This window comes from Ovis aries, chromosome 4, assembly GCF_016772045.2.
Source record: "Ovis aries strain OAR_USU_Benz2616 breed Rambouillet chromosome 4, ARS-UI_Ramb_v3.0, whole genome shotgun sequence".
Lineage (NCBI taxonomy): Eukaryota > Metazoa > Chordata > Mammalia > Artiodactyla > Bovidae > Ovis > Ovis aries.
The window spans coordinates 104,325,190-104,344,004 of NC_056057.1; the positions used below are offsets into that span (position 1 = coordinate 104,325,190).

Here is an 18,815-nt window from a genome sequence, read left to right on the forward strand (position 1 = left end):
GAACTGAACTGAAGGACCATTTGCCACTATTAACCACTCCTTCCTTTTTTCTCTTTGCTTTCATGATACATATTGTTTTCTTCTCACTCCAGCCATTTGTCTTCAGTGTTCTCTTCTGTATATCACTTACATGTTGGTGTTTGTTGGGTGCAGACCTAGGTCTTTAACCTCATACTCTATGTGCTTTCCCTGGTTGATCACCTCCATTCCAATGCTTTAATTATCAACAGGCTAACTCCAGTCCATGACCCCCACCCCATTCAAGTTATAAAAACCTGTTTGTCCAGTGGCCAGAAACCACCACTTAGATGACTCAAAGGCATCTCAAATTCAGTGCTTCTAAAATGGAACCTCCTCATTCCCTCATAAATCTCTCTGGCATTCCCTAACATTTTTACTCAATCACTCAAGTCATAAATCTGAGTTATTCTAGACTGCTTCCTTACCTTCACATCCTCAGTTAAATAATCACTAAATTAGTTAATACCCTCCTAAGAATCTTGAACCTCTATTGCTACTACCCTATTGGAGACCTTATGTCTTGCATCTTTTCTGTGAACCTTTGCCCTCCCTAATTGGTCTCACTAAATCCAAATTAAGCTCTTCAATCAATTAATATTCCATAATGTACAGATCTGATCTTGTCTCTCCAACTTATAACCCTTCAAGCTAAACTTAACAAGGTCCTCTAGGATCTGGCCCTTGCTAAATCTCTTTAGCTTCATTTCTCCTCTCTTTACATCTGACGGTCTAGCCATACAGAAATTCACTCAGTTCTACAAGCCATGGCTCTCTTTCAATATTCTGTTGTTCCATATGCATGGAAAGCTCTTTCTCTCAACTATCCCCCACTTCTCAGGCTAATTCCGATTCACTCTTTAGCTCTCAGGTTAAATTTTGCTTTCTCTCTTTTTTTCCTTCTTCCTTCAACAAGGTTTTTGGTTTTTTTGCACGTGCTGTGTGCCAACCAGGGATTGAGCCCTGGGCAACAGCATTGAAAGCGCCGAGTACTAACCACTGGACCGCTAAGGAATTCCCTCAATAAGCATTTTAAAATGCCTATTATGGGGCTGACTGTGGCTTCAATATCTACTTTTCACTCTTTAAAACCTCTATCTTTAATAGAGCAGTCAAGTAGCTCACTCAGTTTAGGCTTGGTTCTTGCTATTTCAGTCAGTTCACTTGCTTAGTAGTGTGCGACTCATGGGACCCTATTGCCTGCAGCACACCAGGCCTCCCTGTCCATCACCAATTCCCAGAATTTACTCAGACTCATATTCAATGAGTCAGTTATGCCATCCAACCATCTCATCCTCTCTCATCCCCTTCTCCTCCTGGCCTCAATCTTTCCCAGCATCAGGGTATTTTCAAATGAGTCAGCTCTTCGCATCAGGTGGCCAAAGTACTGGAGTTTCAGCTTTAGCATTAGTCCTTCCAGTGAACACCCAGGACTGATCTCCTTTAGAATGAACTGGTTGGATCTCCTCGCAGTCCAAGGGACTCTCAAGAGTATTCTCCAACACCACAGTTCAAAAGCATCAATTCTTCGGCACTCAGCTTTCTTTATAGTCCAACTCTCACATCCATACATGACTATTGGAAAAACCATAGCTTTGACTAGACAGACCTTTGTTGGTAATGTCTCACTATTTCTCCTCTCCATAAACTTCAAATGTTTATGAATTTTGACTAGACTGTTTCTGTCTGGTTTTGAGTCATTAGTACTTTGCTTGTCCTTCATATGGATAAATGTTCAAGACATAAATACAAACACAATGATAACAAAAGGTTCACATACTAGGATTATGTGGGGTGGAAAAAAAGCAGTGTAGTTTTGAACTAAAGGCAGGCTAATCCAAGGTACTTTATGTTTGTAAGGTAAATTTTTAATCACTCAACTAAAAAGATATAATTTACATTGATTTCTTCTTTGGGGGGGCAGGGGTCATGCTGCATGCAGGATCTTAGCCCAACCAGCGGTCTAACCAGTGCTTCCCTGCGGTGGAAGTACAGACTCTTAACCACTGGATCACAAGGGAATTACCCCAGAATTTAAAGTTTTTAATCTGTATTTAAATTAACAGGAACAATGTTTATAAAATTTGTTATTAGGTAGGTACTCATCATGAAAGAATCACTGCAATATTAAATTTTACTATATAGCCTTTATTTACTAATTTATAAATTACAATAAAATGAAGAGTTGTCCACTCTGGATGGCTAGCAAAATGTATGTTATTTAGGTTGGTGCAAAAGTAACTGTGGTTTTGGACCATGAATTTTAAATCATTATAACTAGACTCAAACACATCTTTATTAACCAAAATAGGAAACATTACAATCAACATATTTTTGCCAACAAGAAATGTTTGTTTATTCCTGTGGCATAAAAATCCATGCTTCAGGATCCCATGAACTCCTGGAAAGCATTTTCTGCCTCCTGCTGGTTGTGGAAGCATTTTCCCTGCAAAAATTTGTTGAGATGCTTGAAGAAGTGGTAGTTGGTTGGCAAGAGGTCAGGTGAATGTGGCGGATGAGGCGAAACTTCATAGCCCAATTCATTCTACTTTTGAAGCACTGGTGGTGCGATGTGCAGTTGGGCATTCTTGTGGAGAAGAACTGGGCCCTGTTTGTTGACCAATGCCAGCTGCAGGCGTTGCGGTGTCCGGTGCATCTCATCAATTTGCTGAGCATACTTCTCAGGTGTAATGGTTTCCCAGAGATTCAAATAGCTGTAGTGGATCAGACTGGCAGTAGACCACCAAATGGTGACCGTGACCTTTTTTTGGTGCAAGCTTGGCTTTGGGAAATGCTTTGGAGCTTCTTCTCAGTCCAACCACTGAACTGGTTGTCATATAAAATCCACTTTTTGTCACATGTCACAATCTGATCAAGAAATGGTTTGTTGCTTTGCACAGTATAAAGAGATGACACTTCAAAACGACGGGTTTTTTTGATTTTCGATCAGTTCATGAGGCACCCACTTATCTTTTTCACCTTTCTAATTTGCTTCAAATGCCAAATGACCATAGAATGGTTGACGCTGAGTTCTTTCAGCAACTTCTTGTGTAGTTGTAAGAGGATCAGCTTTGATGATTGCTCTCAGTTGATCGTTATCAACTTCTGATGGCCAACTACTGCACTTCTCATCTTCAAGGCTCTCATCTCCTTTGCAAAACTTCTTAAACCACCACTGCCACTGTATGTTCGCTAGCAGTTCCTGGGCCAAATGCATTGTTGATGTTTCGAGTTGTCACTGCTGCTTTACGACCCATTTTGAACTCGAATTAAGAAAATTGCTCGAATTTACTTTTGGTCTAACATCATTTCCTAGTCTAAAATAAATATAAAATAAACAGCAAGTAATAAGTCATTAGCAAAACATCAAAGCAAGAAATGTGCATTAAAATGATGTATAATATAACCACATTTAAGAATGCATTCCAATTTTAACAATGCAAAAACTACAATTACTTTTGCACCAACCTTGTACCTATTCTAATTTTTAATTACCTAGTTGATGGCATGTATAGATTAAGGGTATATACTACTCTTGTAAATTCCTGTTTCCTTATGACAACTTATTCCTGAAGGAATGGATATCATTGCTAGAATGTACACAAAGACATATTCACAGGTTTGGTTTTGTTTTTGGATAAGAGTAACATGGTCCATTCTAAAGGAGATCAGCCCTGGGTATTCTTTGGAAGGAATGATGCTAAAGTTGAAACTCCAGTACTTTGGCCACCTCATGTGAAGAGTTGACTCATTGGAAAAGACTGATGCTGGGAGGCAGGAGGAGAAGGGGACGACAGAGGATGAGATGGCTGGATGGCATCACGACTCAATGGATGTGAGTTTGAGTGAACTCCGGGAGATGGTGATGGACAGGGAGGCCTGGCGTGCTGCGATTCATGGGGTCACAAAGAGTCAGACACGACTGAGTGACTGAACTGAACTGACTGAATACACGGTTACTAAATTTTAAAAATTAGAAAAAGATTAAAAAGAGAACAAACTTCTGTTAATGACAGTCTAGGTAATTTAGATTTACACTTCAGTTGAACACAGCTAAAAACCATGGATGAAATATTTTAATTCTTAAAATCATTAAAGAGCTGTTAAGATAAGTAGGAAATAGTAGGCCAAATCTTAGAAGACAAGAACCAAGAAAAGTGCAGCACACAAAGGCACATTTTTGGCCTCAGGACATTTGCCAATTTAGTAGCAATAGCTTCAGTTTTGGAGAAGGCAATGGCAACCCACTCCAGTACTCTTGCCTGGAAAATCCCATGGGCGGAGGAACCTGCTAGGCTGCAGTCCATGGGGTCGCGAAGAGTCGGACTCGACTGAGTGACTTACTTACACTTTTCATTTTCATGCATTGGAGAAGGAAATGGCAACCCACTCCAGTGTTCTTGCCTGGAGAATCCCAGGGACAGGGGAGCCTGGTGGGAAGCCGTCTTTGGGGTTGCACAGAGTCGGACATGACTGAAGCGACTCTGCAGCAGCAGCAGCTTCAGTTTTGAAATTAACCTGCACTTTTGGTAGGATCATAGAGGTGAGGGAGGCAAAAAGCCAAGTCTCAGGCCCACCAAGGTGAGCACTCTAAGAAACCCACACTCACTTTAAATTAGGACTCTGCAGTTCACTCTCAAGGGTGAAATGGAAATTAAAAAGTCCTTGTCAGCCTTTCAGACCAGATTTTTGCCATTTTGGTGTCAAGAGAAATTAAAGCATTGAATTTGTATTATGATGATCCTCTTTGGAGAAAGACAGCATTATATCCTACACATATTTTTTCAAGTACATGTTCAGCAGACAAAGATAATCAGATAGATAAGAAAACAAGACCCCAAAAGTGAAATCCAGGAGAAACAACAGACACAGAACCATAGAAAACTTCAGAGATATTATAATTAGCAAACTCAGATTACAAGACAATTATGATCACTGGGTCAAGTAATAGCCAACCTTGGGAATTTCATCAAGGAACCAGAAACCATAAAAAATTACTTAGATTTGAAAAACAACCAAATAAAAATTCTGTAACTGAAAAAATAAAGAATTCATCACATAAGTTTAACAACAGACTAGATACAGCTGAAAGGAGGTTAGTGAACAATGAAATTCATCAGAAAAGAAAGCATCAAGAAGGGAGCTTGGCACAACAAGGTGGAAAATGCAACGAGAATAAAGAGATATAGAGGAAACAATGAAAACTTGATTTAGAGGTCCAGAAGTTGATGAATGACAGTATTCAAGAATAGCTAAAAATTTTCCTGAAATTGATTAAAAAAAAGATGTCAGTCCACTGTTTCTAAAAGCTCAATGAATCACAAGCAGAATAAAAATAAATCCATACCCAGATAGAGCAAGCTGCAGAAAAATACAGGCAAAAAGAACACAATTTGAAAGTAAACAGCCCAGCTTTCTTCAAAGGAATGAGACTGAGAACTGACCTCCCAGGAGCAAGGAAGGCAGCAGAATGACAGAATTTATGTGCCAAAAGGAAATAACTTTCAACCTAGAATATCCATCTAGAATTGAGAAAGGCAAGCTAAAGGTCTTTTCAGATCAACAAAAATGGCAGAGTTCTCTACTAGCAAGCCAATAGGAAAGCAAACCCGGAGGCAGGGCAGGCAAGTGTCTGGAAAGAGCTAGACAGTAAATATTTCAGTCTTCCAGGTCATAGGGTATGGTATCTGCCAACCACTTAACTCTGCTGTTGTAGTCTAAAGAAACTGTAGACAGTAACACATGAATAAGCCTGGCAGTATTTCAATGAAACTAGTCACAAAAATTGGCAATGGCCTGGATCTGATGAGTGAATTGTATATTGCTGACTCCTCTCCTAAAGTTTAAACATAAGACAAAAGGGAAATGATCCCAGATGGAAAGGCAGATTCCACAAAGAAAGAAAAAGTGGTAAATAAACAAACATTGATATGAAATTTGGTTTTAAAAAGCCATAACGAACTGGGAAATCCCAGGTTGCCCAGTGGTTAAGACTCCATGCTTTCACTGCTGCAGGCCCAGGTTCAATCCCTAATGGGGAGCTAAGATCTTGCAAGCTCTGGGGTGCAGCCAAAAAAAGAAAAGAAAAAAACAAACCAAAATTCTAAACCATATGATTAACAAGTGCATTTATCTTGGGAAGAGGTTTAAATGTAGTTAGTTTTCTTGGTTCTCTGTATTAGCTCTCTGAGTGAAGTGTAAAGGCATTGATTAGACTTTGATACATTAAAAATGGCCCTTATAACTTCTAGCTGCTGCTGCTGCTGCTGCTATCGCTTCAGTCGTGTCCGACTCTGTGCGACCCCATGGACTTCTAGAGTAACTGCTAAAAGAAAAGACTAAAATTTCCAAACTACCAGAAGTGGAAAAAATGAAATGATTAAAAGGCAGACAAGAAAGGAGAGAAAATTAAACCCAAAATAGGTGAGATAAATCGACAAGAGCTTTAAAATCAAGCACGTATGTAATTACATGAATATAAATGAGTAAATTCTTCAATTAAAAGGCAGTGAATATCAGATTATTAAAAAAGACAAAAACTATGTTTTCTGAAAATAAAGATTTATCTAAAAAGTGAGCAATCACAAAGGTAGAAAGTAAGCGAGAGATAGAACTAAACTGTCCTCACTAACACAAACCATTTCAATATTTTAGTATATTTTCCTCTTAAGGATGGCGTGCTGCAGTCCTCGGGGTCGTAGAGAGTCGGACAAGACTGACCGACTGAACTGAAGGATACTGCACATGTAATAGTGTTAGTTGTTCAGTCGTGTCCTTCTTTGCGACCTCATGCGCCACCGGGGACGGCCATATATAGTAGTGCATTTCTCTCACACGTATTAATTTGTAAATTTTTCTTTTACTGTAAATAGTTTCCAAAGGATGACACTCCACGTATTTGGAGTTGTTTGAATTTTCAACTCTCTGAATAACTGGTAGGAAACTATCTTTTCAGTTACTAAACACTGCGATTATTCGAAGATAGACCCAATATGCTTTTAAAGGGATCTGGGGGGATATTCCCTGGCGGTGGGGCCAGTGGTTAGTTCTGAGGCTTCCCTCCCAAGCTGCACCGTAAGGCCGAATAAAAAGGGTGTGGTGGGGGGGCACCTTGAGACTACAATTGCTATTTCACGTACATTTTTTATTGATCTTGCTAATAAAGTTCACAGGCGATGTATATAACATTTTAATGAAACAAAAATTTTCACCATTATTTCCTTTCAAAAAGTACCTGTGTCTCTTCTTAAGGAATTATTATTTTACTATAAAAGTTAAAACATCAGGACAAGGCTCTGGGATAAGCATTTTCTGTGAGCTCATTTAGTCCTCACATACCTATAGCTTCATCGGAGATTGAGATTTAAGGGGAAAAAAAAATCACGGAAGGTCCCACAGTTAGGAATCCGTCCACCTATGTCTGGAACGTAGGGTGATGGCTAAGCTAACCCAACCCACAGGCTTTCTTTTCCATTGTCAAAGCTGCTGATATACCAAAAAAGCCTCATCCTTCAAATTTAGCTGTCAAGTAAGGGAGAAAATTCTCTACAAAATGACCTCCTTTCTTTAGAATACTGCTTAATTTTTATAGTTTATAATTTAGACTAACAGCCTCCTGCTATATAAGTAACCATGATAAATCCGAATGGGTTGATGACCTGCTCCTAGTGTATTAATTTCAGACATTATTTCCTGAACCTAACTTATTCCAGTTGGGCGGCTTAAAGCCTCTCTGCATAGATTAAGGAAAATGACCCAGCTGTCAGATCTCCAGGGCTTCTTTCGCAGGCGGTCGGGTCATAATGAGAAAAGGGTTGAGTCTACATGATCACAGGCCCTTGGGCCTGTGAAAACGAGTTAATTGGTCAGGTCAATGAGTATGTCAGGAATACGCCCATAATAGCTACTAACGCTGCTAACCTCCGTCGAAATGCCAGATATGGTTTCTACTTACTTTCGACTCTGGCTAACCCTCTGGCCCACTGGCTAACTTGGGTCTGGCTCGCCAGCACACCACCCGGCGAAGCCCTAGCGGACCCACAACCCGGAGAGCGAGGTTTCGCGCCCGGGGCGTATCCGGCTTGAGTCACCCGAGTCTCGCGATATCTAGAGGCAGGGGCGGGAGAGGCCGGCGTGCACGCGCCCGAGAGACGTTAGGGTGGAACCCCTCCCGTGCGGGGCGGGCGGAGCGAATACAGTTAGACGCCAGTTGGTGGAGCCCCCGCGGGAAACGACTAAGCGCGAGGAGCGTGCGCGCTCTCGTCGCGGCGACGGTGGCGGCGAGCAGCGTCAGAACTTGGAGGGGGGGCTGACGTCTTCTGGCGGGTGGCGGTGTTGGAGACGAGAGCTTGGTTAGCCGGTATTGCTTCCGTCCCAGGAACCGACGGAGAGAGAGGGAACGAGGGTCGCTTTCGGGGGCTGCTGACTTCCACGTACGCGTCGTCGTGAGGAGCCGCAGCCCGGACTCTCCTGCAACCCCTCCGGCTTCCTTTCCGCACGCCTCGAGGCAGCGGCGGCAGAGACAGGCGTCTCAGCTTCCCCCACCCCTTCCCCTTGTCCCCCCCGCCCTAAAGGGCCCTTTCTGCGCCCCACCCCCGCCCGCCCGCTACGCCGCCGCCATGTCGGCGCAAGCCCAGATGCGCGCGATGCTGGACCAGTTGATGGGCACCTCCCGGGACGGTAAGTCTCTGCCAGTGCCCTGGGGGTGGGGGAAGGGATGGGGAAGGCGAGGGGAAGGGGCTCCGCGGGCGCACCTGGGCTTGTGTGTGTGGCTGAGTAAGGGGCTCCCAGATTGGTAACACGAGGTCCCGGCTCCCGTCCCATCCAATGAGGGCTGGGCAGGCGGGCCCGGGGGGCGGCGACCGAGCGGATTGGCGGGAACTGCTGCCAATGGGGTCAGGCGGGGCCTGGAGCCTGAAAGGAGAGTTTGAGCCCCGAGTGTTGACTTGGCTGGGACGGGAGAGCCCACGTCTCTCTTGCGTAGTTCGGTGGCCTGTGTTGTCGCTGGTTAGGTACCTGCGGACCGCTAAGGCCTCCGCCCCCTGAACTAATTCCTTAACCCAGAGCTGTGGGATCAGCCCTCGCCGCCGCCCTGCGGAGTATCCAGAGAGAACTGGTCCCCACCCTCCACTCCTTTACCTAGGTCCGGAGAAAACCTTTCCTAGAATCCAGTTCCAGAGATGAAACCACCATTCTTATGGGAAAATCTGACCCAAACCATGGTTTCCTGAAGCGGGTGTGTTTGGCCCATTTTGTGAAGAGAATGTTACGGCCTGTTTTTTCCGAGAGACCTCCATTTTGTTAGACAATTTAATAGAAGCTTTGTTCAGTAAATATTGACGAACTTTGCATGTGCCCCGAATAGAACCATTTTGAAAATGTGGTGCCCAGTGACGTAGAATTGAGGGAAACAACGATGCTTTTAGGCACTTAGGTTAGTGTTTGTACAAAGAAGCACTAAAGGCTGGATATCTTTTTGTCATAGAGAATTTCTAGGTAAGATGAAATGCTGTTGCTTTTTTGGTGATGGTAATTAGTAATACTCTTTGAAATTCGAGTGAAGCCCATGCTAATATGGAGGAAGGGTGTAGTCCACTACTTTCTTAGAAACAAAGCCAATACTTGCTCATTTTTGTATGTTGTTTGTTCAGGCAAATAGTTTCATAGCCATTAAACCAATGCTTTTTTCTCGAGTTACTTAAGTTGTTTGATGTAAGAGAAAAGGCACACTCTTAACTTTTGAGCAGTCGCTGTTAAAATTTCCTTGAGTGCTTTGCAGCAAAATGTGAGTAGATTTAAAACATTTTATTGAATTCAAATGTTTTTAGCAGCGCATAATTTGCATGGTTTATCAGTGTTCATAATTCAGTTTTAATAAAAACCCACATTTGGAACTTTTCTTCTTAGAACGTATAGAAAAACAGGTGTAGATCGCAAACCTACTTGTGGTTGTGTATAGAGGAGGGGAAGATTGGGAAGGAAATGAGTTTTATTTATGTAGTAAACCCTTGAAAGTTAGCATTGATTAAAAATTCCACTGGAGAAATTTCTATCAGTTAACGTTTTTCACTTTTAGTTTAGAGTGGTTTTTATAACTGTAGCGTGTTTTAACATTGCTCCTTTTCCATTGTGAAGATGGTGTTGAGAAGGGGCTTAATTCAGGATTTTAACTAACAGAATAACTAATCTTTGTAGTAAAATTATAGAAATCATTTTATTTAAGGCATACTTTACACGATCCTGTTAATCCTAGTTGGGTGCCATTTTTGGTACCTTCTTCATGGATTTAGTTTCCTAATTTTACTGGGTGGGTAGTTGAATCAAAGCAACTATTATCACCTGATAAACTCCAACTAGACTGCAATCTGATGTTGCAAAACTGAATTAAAATGTGTGTACTCACACACATATATACATACATACCTATTTTTCCTATGTGCATAATCTGCAGAAACTTGCATTTCTTGAAATCCACTCTGCTTTGTATACAGATAAATTTATATTTTTACGTGTCTGTTACTGGATTTTTTTTGCCTTCAGACTAAGGATTTACCACTGAACTCATGTTTACAAGTCCACGATATTATTTTAGCTGAAATGACTGGATTTTCACTGCTGTGTTGGGCTAGAAGTAAGAAACATACTACTTTCAAGGAGAAGAATGTTTTTTTAGATACCCAGATTAGTTATTTTATGTATATAGGAATCAGAGCATTGTTTTCTTTCTTACCACATAGTTAATGAGCTTATATACTCACCTTATTCAGGACCTTCAAATAGGATTTTTTTTTAAGTGTTCAGTCAACTTCAAGTTATCCAGGGATAGGGGATATGGACGCCTTCCTGAATAACACCATGTAATTTGAAATTATATAATGGGAAGCTTTGTATGGGACACAGGAACAGCTTAAGGGAATGGTTACTAAGAAGTGGAAATGGGGTCCAAGGGGTGGGAGAGAGATGGAAAAGGTACGTAGAGTATTTAAAACAGCTGTGTCCAATTTCTTTTTTTTTTTTAATCCCAGAGACTGACTATAAAGCAACCACTGTCTTTTTGTCAGGGTGGCAGTGCTGTCTGTGAGGGAATCTGAAGTGGCGCAGGAAGCCTAGGGCACTTTCTCTTTCACCTCCTTTGCCCCTCTAATGAAAAATTTATTTCCTCTTTCCCACCCCAAATCAGAATTTCTAATTAGTTCCTTTTTAAACTCCTTGGAGATTTGTGTGTTAAGTGTAACTTGGCATTACTCAAATCAGTTAATTCATGTAGATGACCTAAACTTGACTGAAATTCTCAGAAGAGGGACTTTTAGTAGGGAAAAGGAGAGGTAATTTTGGATCACTGGGCACTTCCAGAAAGGACAGTCCTGGGTGGGTGGTGGAAGTGGGAGGCTTTGGACAACCAGAGGGCAGCATGATCGCGCTGGGAGGCTGGGCAGGGGGATGACCAGGAGGTGGGAGAGGAATGCATAAGGGAAGTGGGAGGGCCAAAGACAAACTTTGCCTTCTTTGCAATTTTGCCTAGGGCCCTGGTGGTGGCAACCGCCTGTGTGCCACTGAAAATCGTGCCGATGCCTGGCATACTGCATAAATGGAAGCAGGGTACCGCGTGAGTTGAAACATTGGTCACACTATATAAAGTTTGTATATGTGAATCAGTGTAACTCATACACATGTAACTGGGGGTCTGACTGTATTTGGATTTTTCTGATAAGGCATCATGGGCTAAGGAAAAGAGCATTGGGCTGAGACTCAGGAGACCTGGTTTCTAGCCCCAGCTGTACCTCTAATTGTAACCTTGGGTAAGTCACTTAACCTTTTTTGCCTCAAGTTAAATCTATACTTTGTTAAATGAGAAGTCAAGTAATTTCTTATGTTATTCTCAGAAATGTTGACAAATATATTTTAAATTTTTTAAAGGAAGAAACCATAGGTAGATACTAGCATCTTATTTAAGATACATTAAATTTTATACTTTTAGTTGTTAGCAGTAACAGAAAAGAGAGGGATAATTTGTTTTCCTCAAAATATTCCATTTGAAAAGAAGGAGCAACACAGGAAAAGTCAAACAGCGGTTCAGTTGAATTGTCTGTGATGGTTGGAGGAGCCTAGTGTCCCCACACAGACTAGTCATTTTTGTTGTGTTGGTTTAATTGAAAGGGTGTCCCTTAGCTAAAGCCCTTTTGCCGGCAAGTACGGTTTAGTTAGGAGAGGTCTCTTGTCCTGACCCCAGAAAGGTCTTGCAAGATTTGAGGGATAGGAGTTAAACAAAATTGAGGATGTATATTTAGATTACTTTCTAAGTTTAGCAACTAGGGAAGTTACAGAAGGTAGTTTTAAGGATTCCATACTTCTTGAATTGCTTATAACTCTTAAATGGGAATACAGTCCATCTCTGAAAGGTTATATCAGGCCAGAAATGGCAATCTGCCCTCAAAAACAACCAGTAGACTATAGGATTCAGAATATAGATAAGAATTTTAAAGCATCATTTGTTGTCCATTATGGTTAGGGAATGTTTGGGGCAGGTTAAAGTTTTCGGGTAATTTTAGCTGTTTTGGATGATAATCGTTCTGAACCTATGAGGTACTTTCTCAGTTAACAGTACATTAACCATAATTAAATATTTTTGCTGATCATTTATATTGCACGGTGGTTGTATCTTATGGGATATAAAGTTAAAGGGACATGAATCCCAGGAGATAATCAGGAAGATACAGTTCAGAAAATCAGTTACTTGTTCCTGGTACTAGTGACGCATAACTGTTGAACCTATAGGACAGTATGACCATGCTGCTTTTCTTCAAAATAAATAGTGAATCAAAGATTGTAGTGTTCTTTTCAGTGGGTTTTCTTCATAAAATCACCTTGACTGTAATCTGTGTTCCCTTAGTTGTCATCAGCATCGAGAGCATTTTCTCCTCATTTTCTCTCATTAACATAATGGATCATTTATTTCTTGGTCAGTTGTAAATCATTCTTGTATTTCACTTGGATTGTTCATTTTAAGTGAAGGAGGCGTAGCCTTTAGTGTGTAAGCACACATTTTTTTGAAATAATAATGGGATATATCTAGTTCTAGAGCTTGTGAATTCTTTTGACATTTTAAGAAATTTTAACAAACATTAAATAGTTAAACATAAAGTTAAAACAGTTTTAGTAAATATAGGATTTTATCAGAGGTCCAGGCATATCAAAACATTGAAAACTGTTAATACCCACATAGTGAATTCATTTTTAAAAAAAAACTAGTTTTGAACTCTGACTGATATTTCTGACTACAGCACAGCTTGGAAAACAATAATAGTATCACCTCCTACAACTCTGCATCATTCTTGGATTTTCTACATTTTAGCTCTCCTGAAGGAAGCCTGTGCTTCTGAGACATTCTTTGCTTTGGGTAAAAAAAATAGTAATAAAACCAAAGAAATCATTTTGTCTATCAGTGCATAAGTTTTATAAGCAGCAAGTAAATACTTTTATTTGGTTTGGTTAAGATGTCATATAGGGATAAATGTGAGTGAGCCACATCTTTTAAGATGGGTAGTAGGAAGTTAAGGGCAAGTAAGGTGTCATGGATGTGGGTGAGGGTTAGTGAGTCAGTGTTCAGTACCAGGTGGTTCATATAAACATTAAACCTTGGAGTTGCTGGGGTTCAGGCAAATTCGGGGTTGCAAGGATAGGCAGAGGGCTTAAAACTGTGGGCAAGACTAGGTAAATGAGACAGGTACTCCTCAAGAATGGAATTCCAGAAAGGTGCTTGAAATGGACTGAATCCTAAAAGCTCAGGGCTATTAGTATATTCATTGAGGACACATAGATGACTGTACTACCCAACTTAATAATCGGTGTATGGAAAAATTGTAGGTAAGATGAAGAAAGTTGGAACATTTTGCTGGAGAAAGAGTGAGGGAGTGGGCAGAGGGGTAAGTTTATGATAGAAATCTTACGGATTCAGCACCTGCAAAAGTCATTCTATTCCTTTCCAGTTTAAGTTCTCATAGGATAGAAATTAGAAGGCAAGGCCTTTTGATCATTTAATCAGTTATGTAAGATTATTGAGGATGTAGAGAGAAGTACTTTGTAAAAACTCTGAATTTAGCTACAGTTTTGTGTTTTAACTAAGTAGCTTAAGACTTGAAAAATCAAAGCCATTAGAAAATAACATGTAACTAGTCAGCTGAATAACTGTTATATTTTGCTATTTAACATGGGCTAGAGAAAGGAGTCTTTAAAACTTTTTTCTTAAAAAAGCACTCACTAGATACTGATCCTTATGTTCTGATTTAGTTGTGAACCATGTGCAATGATGTTTGACCTCTGTGATTCTACATGAAAAGAATTTAACCAGCTGCCCTTGCTGAATCTTTTGTCATGTCTCCTGAATGCATGGTAAATTGTTTTGTTTTTATTTTCTTGAGACCTCAGTTTTCTGCAGACAGTTTTCTCTTTCAGAGTTAAACTTTGCAAAGCTTTTCCTTTCAATAAAATTGGTTAGATATTTATGGATAGTATCTATAGTGTACGAACCTTGCTGTTTGGTGGCTTCTATATTCTGTCCTACTGCTGTGTTATACATTATACTCTTCTCTGTCTCTTGAGGGTGTGTTTTAGGTCAGGGTTGGTACTATAGCCCACTCGCTTTTTGTAAATAAAGTTTTGTTGGAACACAGTTGTACATAGACATACGGTCTATGTCTCCTTTGCTTTGCAGCAGAGATATATAGCTGGTAAGTTTAAAGTATTTGCCATCTGGCCCTTTAAGAAAAGCGTGCTGACCATTGTTCTGGATCAGTGTTTCTCAAAAGCGTGGTGCCTGATCAACCTTAGGGAACCTGGGAACTTGTTACAAATACAGATTCTTGGACCTACCACTCCAGGCCTACCAAATTAGAAGTTCTGGGGTTGGGTGCAAGCAATTTGTGTTTTAAGAAGCCTTCCACGTGACTCTAATGCACATTAAAAGTTTGAGAAACCCTGTTCTAGATAAATGTTTCCCAAATGTTAGTCACATATATCACTTTACTATTTTTCACCCTGTTTTAACATTTTTAATTGTCAACTCACTTTCTGAAAATTTAAGCTAACTTTAAGGTGAAAGCTTATGTCACCAGAAAAATACAGTGAAAACAACATGGTGTTATAAGAGAAAACTAGATTCTGCTGTCATTTACCTGTGTTAAAAATGAGCTCGTTAGATGTATTAATTAAACACATACTAGGCAGTAAGTGGGAACTTTTTTTCTTGACTTAATCATGACATATAATCACCACTAAGTGATTGAGTGGTGTTCAAAGTGTCATGCTGGTGAAATGACATAACACCTAAAATCACTTTTTGTACAAATTCCACACTTTAGGAAATGCAGTGCTAGTTCCTTACATGGAAGGAAAGCTGTTTGAACTGTACATATCTAAACCCCTAAGTAGAAATGACTTTTCCGTAGACATAGAAATACACACCCATAAGATGGAACGATATTGAAGCCCCTAGAGAGGTCCATTCAGACTTCTGGGATGAAATTCCCTATTTAGCTCGATCTTACCTCTCCATTAATGTTCCAGTCTGTGGTGGTCAGTATTTCTGCAGGATTTCACCAACCTATTCCACAGTGGGATTGTGAAAAGGTGCTGGCTGTTTGTCAGAGAAAACTCATGGACTAGAAACTGGGGAGAAGTGCTGTAATTCTGCATTATGGGCAGGGAACCATCAGCGCATGCTTACTAAGGAAAACAATTGATTCACATCAGATTTTAGAAACCATGTATTTGAGAAATTTTGGTATGAAAATAAATGATTTAATTTGCCTCATAGTATTACAGGGAATACTTCCCCAGACATGGTATTCTGATACCGGCTGATGTGTTTTAGGATGTAGTCATTGTTGGTGCGACTAGAACCTGAATATCCCTAGGTTGCTGGGTTGCTTCAGATTTTTCTTGATTTCTTTTCTTAGAGCTTATGGACATATTTGCTGCTTTTGTCATTTGACTCTGCAATAAAGTAGTGACATAAGACTCTGACCCTAGATGGACTGAAAGTCTGGTAGGGAGTGAAGGTGTACAGTAAGTGATAAATTCTGTATGCTGATTACATATATAGATATCTAATTTTGAAAAAAATGTTAAAAAATATAAAACACTGCCAAACACCTCTAAGACTGAGCAAATGTTTTGTAAGTTTCCCTTAAGTTAAAAAAATTTAAAAAGTGTTACAAATGAAGTCTCTTAGGTTCTCCTTCACAGTTTTAGTCCTTTCCCCCAAAGGCATTTTTTGTGAATATGTCAGTGGATTTTCCTCTGTGTTGTTTCAATAGTTACAAGGCTCAGTCTCCTTCATGCTAATCTGTTTTTTTGTTTTAAATTCCTTTATCATTGAGTTGTCTGTCACCTCTGTCCTTTGATATTCTCATTTCTTTTCCATTTTTGTTTCTTTACTTTGTTTTAGATTTGGGGAGTTTCTGCTTAGCTTTTATAGCAATCATCAAGCATTGAAAACTTGCCTCATTAATAGACAGATCTGCCGAATACTTTTTCTTCTGCTGTTTTCAGCTATTTTTTCATAGCCAGAGATAGCTTTTGTTACTTCTAATTTTGTGTATGAAACGTTGTGGATGATAGAAGGCACCAGATATCCAGAGTATGAGTGTTATTGTATCAGAATTGCAGCTCTGCAAGTAAGCATCAAAATATAAAATTTAGCAGGCTACAGCTTTTTAATAATTGACTTCCCTTAATGGCATGTATATAAAACAAAGTATATGTAATCCATTTTTAGGACTACATTTGTGGATAACTATTTATTCAAGACACACTTCTAATGTGTGCCTTAAATCTAAGAGGAGCAACATGTTGATTTCCTAAAGCATATATCCCCTGGCGGAAGTGTGATGGCACTGACCCCTGCCAGTGGCCAAGACTCTGCTTTATAATGAGAGAAAATAGGGTTGTGGCAAGAGGTGGAATAGAATTCTTGGAATGCAGCTACTTTAGTATTTATTTTTGAACATTTCTTTTACCATTCTGTTAGCTCTTAAAGACCCTGAGTAAGCTTTTTCTCCCACTACAAGGCTGTTTCTGTTTCATTTCTTATTGTCTATTTTCACAGACAAATAGACTGGAAAATTTAAAAAATTATTTTAGCATTATTTATCTTTGATATTCAGCAAGAACAAACTTGTCTTGGGAATTTCTTCTGCAGTGGGCATTGCATTTTAAAAATGGGCTTGTCATGGGGAATATGATAGTGGGGGTGATACAAGTACCAACTTGTGATGATAAACCCATAGGACCATCTGAAAGAGTTAAGAGGGCTAGCCTTTTAATACCCTAATTTTTTTGGATTTTTCTGGGGGAAAGGAAAGCCTCTACTAGTATTCTGTATGATTTCCTAAGTTCTGTTAGAAAGAAATGACTTGATATTACATTTGGAAGGGAAAATGCCCTCATTAGTTTTTCCTGCTGCCATCTTTGAGTATTTTTTCTTTCCTTATATAATAAATATGTTCCTGGAAAGTTGCATATGTGCCAGGTTATATTAAATATTTTTAAAGCATCAATAATCATTATTTTAAGACATGGTAGTGAATGCTTTCATAAAATGAACTTACACTTTGTACTGTATAAATATACGATGGATTAAACTGAGTGTATTTATTAACAAGGTAAAGGGAGTAATGAGTTCTTTAGAGATTATTTTAAAAGGATCCTTATAGGTGAGCTTTAGGCTAAATTTAGGCTGTAGATGAGCTTCAGGCTAAAGGAACAACAAAGGTAGGTGGGAGAAGTTAGGGGAGTTGGTGAGACTGTTGGAGAAAGCTGTAAAAATGATCAAATTTGTTCTTTACTGTAATAGTTACTGTGTAGCAGTAGCTATTATCTTGGTTCCACAAGAAGACCTAAGAGTTTCACAAAAACATATGAAGATGAGTGTTTACCAGTACAGGACAGGTCTCTTTCTGCTCTGTACTAGATTAGAAATTGGTGTTTATATAGTTTCCACATTCTGTTGACTCATAGCTTATGTTGTAAGAAATGGTGATAAGAAGGTGACACATTTGAAGATGTGAGGGCACAGGGAAATAAGAAACTTTACGCTTATTCACTGCTCTTTCTAGTTGTGGCTTTTCTTTCACTGAAAGAGTAAGGAATTTATTTCAGAGGGAGGAAGCCTGTCCTGCCCCAGCCAATAGTGACACATGGCCCCAACAATTACACGTGTGGGGAGGGGAGGGATTTGGTTACCACAGAAGAGAGCGTGGGAGCGCTTTTCCCCTCTTGGCCCCCGTTTATCAACTACAACGCTTCTGTTTGCTTTGTGTGCTGTTGAGTTTTTCCCTCTGTTTTCTCTAAGCTAAGCTTTAAGCTAATTCTGTACAAAAGAAATACTAATCAGTTGTTTTTATATAAATTGCTTGCCATTAATGCCTGATAAAATGCAGTAAAATAAGGATTCTGCATACCATTATATATGTCAAATATTACAGACTTTAAGGTTATTTTGAAATTACAATACTAAACTCAGTTCACTTTTGCTTAGCCTTCACAGTTGTTGATCACATAGCATGGTCATCCACTCACAGCTTAAAAAAATACAGGGAGCATCGGAGAGAATGGGTAAAGTAAAATTTTGATGTTTTTAAAATAGCACCTGAATCTATGAAAATTGATTTGATTTATTGTTTGTATGGGAGGGAGAGGGTGGTTGGCACTCGAAGGGAGGGGGTGGATATTGGGGAAATAGCATGCACCATGTAAAATGATGTTAGATATCATACAAGCTAAAATTTTAAGTATTACTA

The 18,815-nt window shown here is 39.7% G+C and overlaps 1 protein-coding gene and 1 long non-coding RNA gene across 25 annotated transcripts in view; one reads left to right on the top strand and one right to left on the bottom strand.

The window, feature by feature from the left end:
• Nucleotides 1-2,145: 2,145 nt before the first annotated feature.
• Nucleotides 2,146-8,101, bottom strand: LOC121819436 (uncharacterized). The gene is made up of 2 exons (XR_006059701.1): nucleotides 7,973-8,101; nucleotides 2,146-3,335 (listed from the first exon to the last, which is right to left on the bottom strand). It is a non-coding gene; the product is annotated as an uncharacterized LOC121819436 (long non-coding RNA).
• Nucleotides 8,102-8,273: 172 nt separating this feature from the next.
• The window catches only part of LUC7L2 (LUC7 like 2, pre-mRNA splicing factor), a 55,913-nt gene continuing 45,371 nt past the window's right edge, over nucleotides 8,274-18,815 (top strand). For 5 of the 24 annotated variants that reach the window (XM_060415145.1, XM_060415147.1, XM_042248900.1 and 2 more), the window contains exons 1-4: nucleotides 8,615-8,697; nucleotides 11,540-11,623; nucleotides 14,305-14,406; nucleotides 18,554-18,630. Coding sequence is in view for 8 of the 24 variants with exons in the window: in XM_042248904.1 (XP_042104838.1) it covers nucleotides 18,579-18,630 (52 nt within the window). In the remaining 16 variants the exon portion in view is untranslated. Of the gene's footprint in view, nucleotides 9,514-11,539; nucleotides 11,624-11,684; nucleotides 11,817-12,114; nucleotides 13,415-14,304; nucleotides 14,407-18,553; nucleotides 18,631-18,815 lie in introns of those variants that run through there. The other 19 variants (XR_006059700.2, XM_060415146.1, XM_042248894.1 and 16 more) reach the window with 12 other exon arrangements.